General features: G+C 36.9%; 1 protein-coding gene and 1 pseudogene across 1 annotated transcript in view; one reads left to right on the top strand and one right to left on the bottom strand.

Moving 5' to 3' along the window:
- The window catches only part of PSMD14 (proteasome 26S subunit, non-ATPase 14), a 123,617-nt gene that overhangs the window by 6,368 nt on the left and 102,508 nt on the right, over window positions 1-14,741 (bottom strand). Inside the window, exon 9 of the mRNA XM_049773360.1 lies at window positions 10,096-10,221. Coding sequence (XP_049629317.1) covers window positions 10,096-10,221 — 126 coding nt within the window. The remainder of the gene's footprint in view (window positions 1-10,095; window positions 10,222-14,741) is intronic.
- Window positions 2,338-2,420, top strand: LOC126010367 (uncharacterized; annotated as a pseudogene).

Raw genomic sequence — 14,741 nt, 5'->3', positions numbered from 1 at the left:
CTAGCCAATAATGGGAGCTAACAGTATTGAATGGAGTTCCATGGAACTTGGCTCAAAATACAAATCTAAGTATAAAATCGTTAATAGGGAGTACTGAAATACTGCAAATATGTATGATTGCAGGTATGTAAACTAAGTACTGATTGAATTTGAAAGGTTAAAACAGTATATAATAAGCTTTAATTCAAAGTTAACTATCTTTTACATCATTTAATCACTTTACCAATTAGTTTTTTCATTTCCAATAATTAAAAGAGAGTTCACAAACTCTTTGAGAAGTGCAGATGGTAAAAAGTACTCCCAGCCATAGATGCCATCTGGGAAATGAGGAGCAGCTGTAGATTTAGGCATATACTAAGGTTGCAAACCCCCATGACAAAAGAGTAAGTACATCTTTTATATTCTGAGACCAGTCAGACCAGATCATCACATCAAACCCATAAATATATCCTGCATCTACTATGTTACCAATGTCACATCTACCACCTGGATAGGACCAGGTTTTCTTCATTCATAGTTCGAATCTGGCTAGTCACCAGGAAAAATTAGGAAATGGTAGAGAGAGAGAGAGAAACAAACAAAATTCAGGCACAGGCAGTGTCCTCACTAGGGAACTTCTGTGTTTATGGCAACTTCTGTGATTTGGCGTCAAATTTTGCTTCTACATTCATGCTCTTCGGTTTACTCAACCAACAAAAAAAGCACTGAAAATGTTTGTGGCTATTCACACTAGAAACGTTTTTAACAGTTTATCAACACAGACCCCCAGATGGCTATCCCATCATGCATGCTCTGCACAGTTGTAAGAAATTCTTGGAATTTGGTCTGTTGAGTTATCATAATCCCTTCAAGAGTACCCCCCTTTATATTAAAGAAGTTTTTACTATACACATTAACCTCATTCTCTTTTTTCAGGTACTAGTCAAACTTCTCAAAAGAAAAACCTATTATCTTAATATTACCATTTTAGTTACCCTTTAATAAACAGATTGGATCCTTGGCACTTCATTAACACTCTTTTATGTCCACCAGCCTAATTCCAAAGGACTAAGTTTTTTTGAACTTCCTGAATACCTTTAGAACGACCCAAATACCTGTGTAGGTTTTTTTTTTTTCCTGATCAGTTCACCTCTGTTTTCATGGCATCACCATGTTTCTTATTCTATTTTATTCTTCCCTGACCACACCTTGAGCTTTGTTTCCAACTTTGACATGTCAGTTTACTCTTTAACATACCAAGCCATGCCAGGCTCTCATTTAAGCATATGATTTCTTTGTTTTTAAAATATAATTTCTATTTTATTATAATATATTATACATTATATTTTAATATAATTTCTATAATCAATTGTATGGTAAGTTTTTCCACTGTTTAATAGCATCTGAATCATTACATATTTCAAGATTGTGTGTTTTACTTCTTTACTCAGGGTTTTTTTGGTTTTTTTTTTGGCTCTTGGCTTTTGGGTCACACCAGCAGTGCTCAGGGGTTACTCCTAGCTCTGTGCTCAGAAATCACTCCTGGCAGGCACGGGGAACCATATGTGATGCCGGGATTCAAATCACCGTTTGATCTGGATCAACTGTATGCAAGGCAAATACCCTACCTCTGTGCTATCTCTCCAGCCCCTTCTTTGCTCAGTTTTATCTAAAGTCAGTGATTATGGAGGAAGTGAATTAGTTTAAAGATATAGTTTCATTACATCCTCAGAAAAGTCAAATTAATAATATGAAATAAAAAGTATCCGAGGAAGAATAACAGGTATAAAGAAATGAAGAGAGTACAGCAGGTAGAGTGCTTGCCTTGATGAGGCTAACCTGGGTTCAATCCCTGGTCCCACATAGTCCTGAATCCCTCCAGGAGTGATCCCTGAGCATAAAGTCAGAAGTCAACTCAGAGCACAGTTGGGTGTGTCCCCAAAACAAACAAAAGCAAAAGAATAATAGATGCAAGTGTGGAGAACAATAAAACTGGTTTTACTACAATCATCAGTAATTAAACCTTGACATGCAAATTTGCTGAATTCTTTAAAACATTTTATAAATACTTCATCTACATTTGACATTTGAAGAAATTAGCCATTATTTCTAGGAGCTTGAGGGTGCCACAATATAGTGATGTTATAAATAATTTTATTAAGAAAAAAATTTCTCTTGCCTTTTAGAATAACCACTCACTACATTCTATATATGCCTTCACATAAGAATTTCCATCATTTTACATATTCAGTGCAACCACTATTAAATATTCTCTGAATAAGACTTCCCACTTTTCAAGAAGCCTCTATTTCCGTTGTAAGTTCTTAAATTATAATGCAATATAAAATAAACAAAAGAATCGCTTCTCGGCCTTTTGGCTAAGATCAAGTGTAGTATAAAATAAACAAAAGAAATATGCATAACAAAGTATGACAACATACAAAGCCAATAAGCAATAAAATTAGTACTTAAAAGTCTATATAGGGGGCCGGAGAGATAGCATGGAGGTAAGGCGTTTGCCTTTCATGCAGGAGGTCATCGGTTCGAATCCCGGTGCCCCATATGGTCCCCTGTGCCTGCCAGGAGCAATTTCTGAGCCTGGAGCCAGAAATAACCCCTGAGCACTGCCGGGTGTGACCCAAAAAAAAAAAAAAAAGTCTATATAGACTTGAGGTGATACTTATTTAGGAAGTCATTACTTTATAATGGCACATAAAAATTATGTGCCTATTAATTGTTTACCCAACATATAACTTTCTTTTCTTTTGTCAATCCTAAGAAAAAAATTTAAAAATTGATTCTCTGTGAAATATTAAGAAGGTGGACTTGTGGAAAGAATCCTGAAAAATAACTGATCCTTCCTTTTATCCCATTAACAAAACCAAACAGGCTGGTTAAAGTTATAGCAACCAAAGTGAATCATCAGTGGGCCTAAAGTCAATATAATGAAAGAAAGAAAGAGACAGAGAAATATTGGCTTGTGATAACTTTAAAATTTTATAGTGGCCTTAACTGTAAGACAGCCACTATTTAAGCCACTTTTTAAGATTGTATTTGAGCCAACACAATTTTAGATGTAAATAAAGGGGTAAATAGAGAGACAGTATAGATGGTAGGGTGCTGCATATGGTTCCCTAAAGTGATCCCAGAGCACAGAGTCAGGAATCAGCCATGAGCACTGTCAGGATGTGTCCCAAGAACTAAATCTAAGATAGATGTTAAGTAAAATCTTAGAGACATAGTACAAAAATTGAAACTAAGGATTTTCATAGGAACTACTACATCTCATTTAAGATGTGATACAATTTTTGGGGGGTGGGGGAGCCAGTATAGAGGGTGTTAGACCACAGTGGCATCTCTCCATGGCTGCTTTCTACTTTGGGATAGCATTCCTGGCTGGGCTCAGGGACCTGAGCTGAGGATGGAACCAGGGTTAGCTATGTGCACCTTAACGTAATATGTTGAGTTTTAAATCTATGAGAGAAAAAGTATCTCTGAAAAAGTGAGGGAGGAAAGTAACACTATAAGGATTGTTTTATGTATATATACATATATTATTATATAAACAAAATATATCTATTTCTCAAATTTTTCTAATTTTTCTCCTTAATAAACCTTTAAAAGACAATATGTTCTCCAAAGAGTTGTTACATTTAAATTTGAAAGATAAAACTGGAGAATGACATCTAAAAATTGTATTATTTTAATTTATATTTTCACATTTTCCCAAGTCATTTAAAAAGAATTCTAGAGGCTTGAGCAACAGAATGGTGAGGAGAGAGCTTGCCTTGCATCACTGGATGTGGGCCTCCCATGCCCCTCTATAGGAAGCTTCAGATATTACATATTTTGGAGATATTGGTCCTTAGAGAACAGTAATTTATTAGGATTTTGGGAACACATCAGGCTATGCTCAGGAATCATTCCGTGAGAAGCTAGGATTGTGGTGCCAGGAACTGAACCTGGATCAGTGGATTCAAGTGAAAAATGCTTTCTCTGCTGTATTATCTCTCTGGCCCCAAATGATATTTTTATTGCAAATAAACTTCTACTGCCAATTTATCAAAAATGTTAAAGCTTACTGATATTCTTAAATTAACCTTCACAAGCTCGACAGCAGTGTTATAATACTAAGTTTTCCCATTTGGAAACAAGGCAATTTATTCAGAAATGTTTTTAGCATTCTTCATATAGGTCATGTATTAATTATTTCTTATGGTAGTTATTCTTAAAGATTTAATAGTTTTGGATGCTGCTGAGCAGTTATTTGCCTATTAAGTTTTTCAGCTAGTTCATAAAACTGCATAATTATTACTACTGTAATTCTTGATTATGGCAGTTATAACAATTTATTAGTGTATCTCCTGGATTCCTATGTTTGGTTGCAAATATAACCTAACATAAATAATAAAAATCTAGACCCAAAATTTAAATTCTATTTTGTTTACTTATTGCATTAGCACAAAAAAGAACTCCCTATTTAATAACTATGGTAGTGAACCAAATATAATCATATAAAAACATATTTTACATGTAACCCTATAAATATTATACTAGATTTTCAGGTAAAATGTCAAATATCAGAAATTAAAGGGCTACATATTTTTTGAAAAACAACAAAACATAGTGTTTCTAAGGGATTGTTACTATCATTATTATTGCTTTAGGGCCACACCCAGTGATGCTCAGGGATTACTTCTGGCTATGCACTCAGAAATTGCTCCTGGCTTGGGGGACCATATAGGACATGGGGGTGGGGGAGTCGAACTGAAGTCCATCCTAGGCTAGTGCGCACAAGGCAGATGTCTTGCGCCCTGTGCCACTGATCTGGCATTTAAGAATCATTTAAGTGATTAAATGCTCGTTTACAATGCATTTTTTTTACCTTTACATGCACTTACAAATATGTTAATCAAATACAAGTATTTTAAAAATCTTGGCATGAGTACATGAGATTTCTTGTAACAGTTATGTGTTTTGTAGTTCAACAATTAGAGAAACCAATAATCAAGTAGAGTTTCTGTAGAATTCAGCCTTAAAATGGAAAAGGTCAGACAAAAATTAATTTTCTAACCTCCTTTTATATTAGGAGCTAAATGATACCTAATAATTAATTTAAAATCTCAATCAATCATAAAGTGAATATGGCCTTCTTTTTATATTTTATCTGTTACTAAAAAAAAATCTAGAACTCTCTTTTCAATCACAGAAGGAATTACATCCACAAATTTGGACTACTTCATATCACAGCTTACACACTGTTTTCATTCTATGACCAAACCTTACAAGTTTTTGAGTACTACAGAGATTTTTTAAATTGTAAAATAGGAAAAAACTTCTGTAGATGGGCAGCAGTAACCAAAAATAGGTTATTTCCTGGCAGCAGTACTAACATGAATTACTTCAACTTGTAATATCACAGGGAAATGAAAGCCAATCCTACAGTTTGCTGAATGGTATAACTTTTAAACTTATAAAAAAGTTAACTTCTCTAAATATGATTATTTATTTCTCTCTTTAATCACCAAAGCATAAATAGTTACATTATACAATCTACAACCTATGGAGATTTCTCATTCCAACACTACATATGAACCAGAGTGGATTCTTAAAAACCAAATTTAATTCTGCTGAAAATTATTATTATTACTTTTTTTTTTTTTTTGCTTTTTGGGCAACTGTGATGCTCAGGAGTTACTCTTAGCTATGTGATCAGAAATCGCTCCTGGCTGGGAGGACCATATGGGGCGCTGGGGATCAAACCAAGGTCTGTTCTGGATGGGCTGCATGCAATACCAACACCCTACACTGTGCTATTGCTCCAGCACCTAAAATTTACAATTTTTACTGTTATTGTTATTATTGGGTTTTGAAGTCATTCTTGGTATTCATGGCTTACACCTGGCTCTGAGCTTAGGATTCATGTGTGTCAGTGCTCAGGGGACCCTATTTGTGCCAGGGATCAAAACCAGGTTGATCACATACAAAGCAATTACCCTATATGTTATATTGTTCCTTACACCTATTTTTTCCCCCAAACTTCCATTCTCTCAAAAGACTGTTCCTACACCTGGCACATTTACATACTGCTTCTGGAGCTACCCCCCTCCCCTCCCTCCCTCCCTCCCTCCCTCCCTCCCTCCCTCCCTCCCTCCCTCCCTCCCTCCCTCTCTCTCTCTCTCTCTCTCTCTCTCTCTCTCTCTCTCTCTCTCTCACACACACACACACCCCTTTTGGTAAGATGTGTTTAATTTTTTGTTTTGTTTTTGGGTCACGCCCGGCGGCGGTGCTCAGGGGTTACTCCTGGCTCTATGCTCAGAAATCGCTCCTGGCAGGCTTGGGGAACCATATGGGATGCTGGGATTTGAACTGCCATCCTTCTGCATGCAAGGCAAATGCCTTACCTCCATGCTATCTCTCAGGCCCCAGATGTGTTTAATTTAACAAAAAAAAATTTTACTTTTTGGCGAGACACTATTATCAATTTCACTTTGACTCCCAAACAATAAACTCTATCTCTTATCATTAAACTGGTTAATCTAACAGTTCTAATTACTTGTTTTAAAACTCAAACTTATCTGCTTCCTCAATGCTTCTATCAAAATTGATAATGTTGGGGCCAGAGAGATAGGGCGTTTGCCTTGCAAGCAGCTGATCCAGGACAGATGGTGGTTTGATTCCTGGCATCCCATATCCCATTATCCCATATCCCTGTGCCTGCCAGGAGTGATTTCTGAGCGCAGAGCCAGAAGTAACCCCTGAGCACCGTCAGGTGTAACCCCAAAACGAAACAAAACAAAAAAATTGATAATGTTACTAACTGGTTAGGAAACTAAACTGGAAATCTTATAATCAACACTGATTCTAAATCTATCCAACTGGTATGTTTTACTGTCTACTGATAACCTTTGTTTACACTGTCTATGATAATCCAGACATTTACTTCTTCCTAACAGAAGCTCTTCAAAAATAATCCTGTTACCTGACTTTATAAATTAAAAAAAAATTAAGTATTATTTACTAAGTTGTAATTCTCTAAAATAATATATGGGATTTCTCAGAGATGAAGCGAAAGTCATTGAATGCCTAAAGGACTTTTTATTGGTGGTTTTCTCAAATTTTACCTTGGAGACTATGTGAAGACTATATGAAGTCTTGGTAAAGTGTAGATTCTCATTTGGTCAAAGTGATGACGAACAAGATTCCTATCAATACAGCTGATCTGTGAACAGCTTGAATACTTAGGTGTTAGGTGTTTTGAAACACACCTTCTTGGCTACTTAAGAATTTTTCTTGGGGCCGGAGAGATAGCACAGAGGTAGAGTGTTTGCCTTGCATGCAGAAGAATGGTGGTTCGAATTCCAGCATCCCATATGGTCCCCCGTGCCTGCCAGGGGCGATTTTGAGTGTAGAGCCACCCTGAGCGCTGCTGGGTGTGACCCAGAAACAAAACAAAAACAAAAGAAGAATTTTTCTAAAACTGCCTCTTGTTTGTCTATAAATGAAGGTAGGACTCCTGTTTTTTTTTTGACTGAAATTTGATACTCAATGAACATTACTAACCATGGCATTATTTAATGATTAAGGCTTATAATGTTTGTAATGTAGTTGTGAGAGGTTTATGTGCATAGTAGGGAGGAACTGGGATCCAACTCAAGGACTTCTACATGCAAAGTATGCATTCATCCACTCAAATATATCCTCAGCCATGTATGTTTTATAGTCTACAGATTATTAACTTATTAATGAGCTAGAAGCTATGTATGTATATATAACACATGTATAAATAATTAAAACAATAAAATTGAGTCAAATAAAAAAACTAAACATAGCACATATTAGAAGAGTACATGTCATTTAATAAAAATGTGTTATATAAGTACATATACACATTTATATGCATTACATACATGTATCACCAAGTATTTTGGCCAAAAATCTTGGCGATCATATGTTATCAGTTCAAATGTATTCCCTTAAAAGATAGGTTGAAATCCTAACTCTGGGTAGAATTGGAGTTATGTTACCATAAGTCAAAGACTGTCTACAATTAACAGAAATCAAAAGAATAAAAGAACCATCCTTCTCTTGAGGTTTCAGAGGGAATATATGCCTGTTAATACCTTTATTTTATTAGGACAATAAACTTATTTAAAACAATAGACTTGTTTTAAAATACCCAATTTACAGGGGCTGTGACTCATCTGGGGGATGTGGCAAAATGCATGCCATGTATAAATGAATCTTGGGTTTGATACCCAACACAATAATAAATAAAATAAATACAGGCAATTTATGGGGTTATATACAGCAACTTTAGAAAATTAATGCAACAGAAATTATATGCTTCAAGTACTTTTAATTTTAGATTTCAAAAGAGCAAAAATCCATGAAAAAACCGTGATCACAGCCATATACAGTTTAATATATAATAACCATTTCAGGAGATTCTAAAACAAATAAAACTCAACCCTTCACTTTTTGGGGGAAGGGTGTACATTCCATGGTGCTCAGGACTACTTTTGGCTGTGCTCAGGAATGATCACAAGATCTCAAGGTGTGATCAGGAGTGATCACTTATGAAGCTGGAGATGAAACTGGGATTGGCTACAATTAGTGCTATCTAAATTTCTGGTCTCAGATCCTAGATTGGAGGGGGGGCACACACAGCGCTCAGAGGTTACTCCTGGCTCTGTACTCAGAAGTTGCTCCTGGCAGACTTAGGGGATCATATGGGATGCCAGGGATTGAACCCATGTCCATCCAGGTCGACCGAGTAAAAGGCAAATGCCCTACCGCTGTGCTGTCACTCTAGCCCCAGATCCTAGGTTTTCTTTTTTTTTAATATCCTCATATAAATTGGCTTCTCTTATTGCTTTTTGATTTCACCTTTTCTTTATAGCACTAATAACAATGTATTATGTTGTGTTTATATGCTTACTTTCTGTTCATTTCCCTACAAAAAGTAAGTTCTATGGCAACAGATCTTGTTTTTACTATAACCTCAGTGCCTGGCACAGAGTGAAAACAGAAAAGTTCACCAATAAATGATAAAGAATACATATCTATCTATATTATTGCCTATGATTTCAAATTTCTTGTCTCTTCCCAGAAAAGTTCTCAGAACACACACACACACACACACACACACACACACACACACACACACACACACACACACACACACACACACGCATGCGCGCGTGCGCGCGATGGGATTTCAAATATTCCTTAAGATCTATAACAGAAACTGGAAAGCTATAACTATGGACTTAATCTAATCAGCAGCCTGAAATAAAGATTTTTTTTTGGGGGGGGGGCCACACCTTTAGCACTCAGGGGCAACTTCTGGCTGGCTCCATGCTCAGAAATTGCCCCTGGCAAGCTCGGGGAACCATACGGGATGCCGGGATTTGAACCACTGTCCTTCCACATGAAAGGCAAACGCCTTACCTCCATCCTATCTCTCCGGCCCCCTGTAATAAGGTTTTACTACCAAACATTTATATATGATCACCCAGTCATATAACACTGTTTGCTGTTTTTATACTACAGAGGCAGAGCTGAGTAATCATGACAGACTAAATTGTCTGCAAAGCTTAAAATACATACTGGATCTATATAATAAGGCTACTCTTAAAACTATATTTCTACAATGTTTGACATTTAATTATACACATCCCAAAGATTATTAAGAAATTAGGGGCCTAAGTGGTGGCGCAGCGGTAGAGTATTTGCCTTGCTATGTGCTAACCTAGGATGGACCCTCGGTTTGATACCCAGGCTTCCCATATGATCCCCCAAGCCAAGAGCGATTTCTGAGTGCATAGCCAGGAATAACCCCTGAACATCACCAGGTGTGTCCCCACCCAAAAAAAAAAAAGAAGAAGAAGAAGAAGAAGAAGATATTAATGTTGAGAGAACTGAGGCCATGATTCAGAAGTAGAGCCTTACTATCTGTGAGGCCCTAAGTTTTATTTTTGATAATACATGGCTCCCTAAGCAGCACCAAGAACAATCACTGAAAAACACCAAGCTGGAAATAGTCCCAGAGTACTGCTGGGAAGGCCCCAAAACAACAAAAGAAGATATTAGAGAGTAGGAATTAGGCTTTACCTTATTATAATTCTTGGCTAGTTCCAACATTTCTTTTACCACTGATTCATTGTGTTTACAGTGTTCACTGTAGTCCTGAAGTGTCAAACCTTCCATCCAACTTTTCTTGTGCAAATTTAGCAACATCTGAAAAATATGAAGAAAAATTATTTTCCTGTATTGAGAACATTTTCTTGTCTTTGAGAACTTCACAGAGAAAAAAAAAATCAAAGCCATCAATTTAATTACATCAATTTAAATGGACCCTAATTAGAATGAACCAAATCCAACTCAGAGTCTTCTTATTTACTATCTTTACATGATATTTTCCCCCTTAATTCTGCGGGTTTCTTTTCTTTCTTCTTATTTTATTTTTATTTTTGGCATTCTTGTGTCATACCTGGCAATGCTCAGGGGTTACACTTGGCTCTGCATTCAGGAATTACTCCTAGTGGTACTCAAATGGGATACCAGAAATTGATCTAGGCTGCATGCAAGGCAAACGCTTTACCCACTGTACTATTTCTCTGGTCCTGGTATTTTTGTATTTTATCTTCTTCACTTTTTTTTGTTTTGTTTTTATATAAGTAATTTATTGGTGCATTTTTTTAAAATTTTTTATTGAGAATCTTCACTTTCTGGGCCAGGAGAGATAGCACAGCGGTGTTTGCCTTGCAAGCAGCCGATCCAGGACCTAAGGTGGTTGGTTCGAATCCCGGTGTCCCATATGGTCCCCTGTGCCTGCCAGGAGCTATTTCTGAGCAGACAGCCAGAAGTAACCCCTGAGCACCGCTGACTGGGGCCCAGAAACCGAGAATCTTCACTTTCTTAAATATAAATTATTTCCTTGACAAAGTCACTATACACTATCCTAAGCAAATTTTCCCATTAGAACCCTCAATCACTGCTGGTGGGAATGCCTACTAATCCAGCCTTTTAGGAAAACAATATAGATATTCCTCAAAAAAACTAGATATTGAGTTTCTATATGATCCAACAATACCACTTCTATGCATACATCGTAGGAACCCAAAATCACAATAGAGAAAAGCCCACTGCATTACTATGTTCATTGCAGCACTATTTACAATAGTCAGAATCTGGAAACAACCCAACTACCCAAGAACAGACAAGTGTTTAAAGAAACTGTTATATCTATACAATGGAATACTATGCATTTGTTAGGAAAAATACAGTCATGAAATTCATTTATACATGGATAGATATGGAGAGTTATGCTGAGTGAAATGAATCAGGAGACAGATATACAATAATTTCACTCAGGCCCGGAGAGATAGCACATCGGTTTTTGCCTTGCAAGCAGCCGATCCAGGACCAAAGGTGGTTGGTTCGAATCCCGGTGTCCCATATGGTCCCCCGTGCCTGCCAGGAGCTGTTTCTGAGCAGACAGCCAGGAGTAAGCCCTGAGCACTGCCGGGTGTGGCCCAAAAACCAAAATAATAATAATAATAATAATAATAATAATAATAATAATAATAATTTCACTCATCTGTGGAATATAAGCAAAAAAATAGTATGGTAATAATATTCAGAAACAATAGAGATGAAGGAAGCTCACAAATAGTGGAGCAGTGCAGTTAGGATAAAGAAGGGACCACTATGACAAGAATAGTTGGAACTGATCTCTCTGGACAAGAACTGGGTGCTGAATGGAGATAAAGTGATAAAGTAATAGGTATGGTACTTTTTCATCAACAATTCAGTGTCTAAAAGGAAAATATGGGGAGGGGGAGGAGTGAGGAGAAGAGAGAGGGGGGGGGGGAGAGAGAGAAAGGAGTGAGGAGTGAAGAGTGAGGGGTAGGGGAGGCAGGGGTCTCAAATTCGCCCGCAAACAGTCCTCCGTACAACATTTTGTGGCCCTGCCCTAGGAATCTTTTTTTGTTTTGTTTTGTTTTGTTTTAGTTGTTTAGGTCACACCTCCCAATGTTCAAGGCTTACTACTGACTTTGCACTCAAGGATCACCCCAAATTTGTCTCCTGCTGGAGTTTGAGACCCCTGGTTCAGAGGGAAACTGGGGACATAAGTGGCAGCAAATGTTTATGAGTGAAATATGGTGAACACACTAAGACTGAAATTCAATCAAGAACAAATTTGTAACCAGTGTTTAAATAAAGGGGAAAAGAAGACATTCTCACCTTGTTAACAAAATGAGAACTAAAAATCAAGATTTGAATGTGCTTTAAAAATTTTTCCCTTTTAACTTGCTTATTTTTGTATAAACATCAACTGAAAGTTGTTTTCTTGTCTACTATGTTTCTCTCACACTGTGCAGAAATCAAGAGACAAAACAATTCCATTCTATTTCACATGTCTAGATACTAGGGATAATATCTAATTGCTAGACACTCAATAATATCTGTTGAATACATTAATTAACAAATGAATACATGAAACTATTATACTACACAAGGGATTTGTAATAGTTCAAGCAGTCCAGCTATCAAATGACTAGTACACGTAGGGTATATGCCCAGTAGTGCCCGACCTGAGTTCAATTCCCAGCACAACAAGAACTGAGCAGCACTGCATCCTTGGGCCTCTGCAAAGAATAGCTGCTTGTGGGGCCATGGACTTCCTGAGTCCTGCTTGGGAACCCCAACCCCAGAGTAAATTAGTTTAAAAATAAAACTTCACTATCAGAATGAAATCATACATATGAGAAAAAAAGAGATTTATTCAGATTATATCCAATTCACACCAGCAAATTGGAATTAGAACACATTAGTGATCACAGAACTTAAACACTTTAGTTAACTGTTTCTCAAATTGAACCTTCTAATAAGGTATATATGAACTCTAAATTCTGAATACAGTTTAAAAAAACGTTTTGTTTTTTTTTTTTGGTTTTTGGGTCACACCTGGCTGCGCTCAGGGGTTACTCCTGGCTTTGTTCTCAGAAATCGCACCCTGGCAGGCTTAGGGGATCATATGTATAGGATGCTGGGATTCGAATCGCTGTCCATCCTGTGTTGGCTGTGTGCAAGCCAAATGCCTTATTGCTGTGCCCCCAGTTTAAATATAAAATTTATTTATATTTTATAGATTTTATAATATATATATTAGCTAGAGATTCTGAAGCCATACATGGAAGTCTAGAAAAAAATGCTGGTATGAAGTTTTGCAGTTATATGTGTGCAAAATTGTTTATATACTGGAGATTACACTTCATGCCAAAATCATTTGAGAGAGTTTTCAAAACATAAAAAGCTCAGAATTTGGCTTACTTAGGGCTCATGATTGAAGGTATAATTTTTTTTTTTTGGGTCACACCCGGCAGTGCTCAGGGGTTACTTCTGGCTCTACACTCAGAAATCACTCCTGGCAGGCTCAGGGGACCATGTGGGATGCCGGATTCAAACCACCGTCCTTCTGTATGCAAGGCAAACGCCCTACCTCCATGCTATCTCTCCAGCCTGAAAGTGTAGTATTTTTTAAAATCAGAAATATCCTAAACATTCCAATTCTCTTTTATTTTTCCCCTATCTTCTCCACAAATTATGTTCTAGAAAAATGTAATCATTGGGAAATTTGACACAGTTGTTCCTCTCTGCTATTAAGTCACATATTTGAGAACTAGATTTTCCTACTTCTTCAAAAGCAAAAATTTTCCACACAGCAGCTTAATATTCATATCATTCTTAGCCAATGGTTCTACAGGAAAAGTTTCGGGTCAAGTACATAGGCTGATGGGACAAGATAGAGGTTATTGGTACCAAGCAAGCACCTGAAATGAACTATAAAAACATAATTTAAAAATGTTTTGGCTTGTACATGTGCATATTACTTTTATGTCAAGGATCACTAAGTTTATAAGCACAAAATATCAAAAAGAATAAAAGAAAAAAGAATCTGATAAATCTGATGCCACTAATTGTATGTTTCCAAATAAGGGTTGTTAAGTATTACTGATAAAACATTGATATATAATATAAATCCTGTTTCTGCATATAATAAGAAGTATTGAAATATACCTAAAGCAATCTACTTAATCTATCACTGCAGATATAGAAGTCTGGAATGTTATCAAGCAGTGAAAGAGATTTATGGTTCTGTGTCTCATCTCTGGAAAAGGGTCTTCTTCATGTCTCTCACACCTCACTATGTTCAAGTATGCACTCTTTGGGTATGTTTATTTACATAATCCTAAAATAGCAAAAGCTAAAGAATGCTAGTCAACCTACTAAATGCTAGGTAAAGTAAAACTAATAAAAATTGAAAAGTCTTATAAAAAGATACAAAGTTAATTCAAAATACCTGAAAGCCCCAAACTGCATTTCTGTTTCAGCTCACCTTGTAGGTAGGATTTTAAAAATATTGCATAAATATGGGGCCAGAGCAATGACGCAAGAGGTATGGCATTTGCCTTGCATACTGCTGACCCGAGTTTGATCCCCAGCATCATACATGGTACTCTGAACCTAATTTCTTTTTTTTTTTCTTTGTTTTGTTTTGGGGTCACATCCAGCGGCGCTCAGGGATTAATCCCGGCTCTGCACTCAGAAATCGCCCCTGGCAGGCTCGGGGACCATATGGGATGCCTGGATTCAAACTACCATCTGTTCTAGATACGCTGCGTGCAAGGCAAATGCCCTTGCAGTGCTATCTCTCTGGCTCCCTAACCCTAATTTCTGAGCACAGCTAGGAG

This window comes from Suncus etruscus, chromosome 5 (genome assembly GCF_024139225.1).
Source record: "Suncus etruscus isolate mSunEtr1 chromosome 5, mSunEtr1.pri.cur, whole genome shotgun sequence".
Lineage (NCBI taxonomy): Eukaryota > Metazoa > Chordata > Mammalia > Eulipotyphla > Soricidae > Suncus > Suncus etruscus.
The sequence above is the reverse complement of the archived record's forward strand: the minus strand, read 5'-3'. Positions and strand labels throughout refer to the sequence as shown.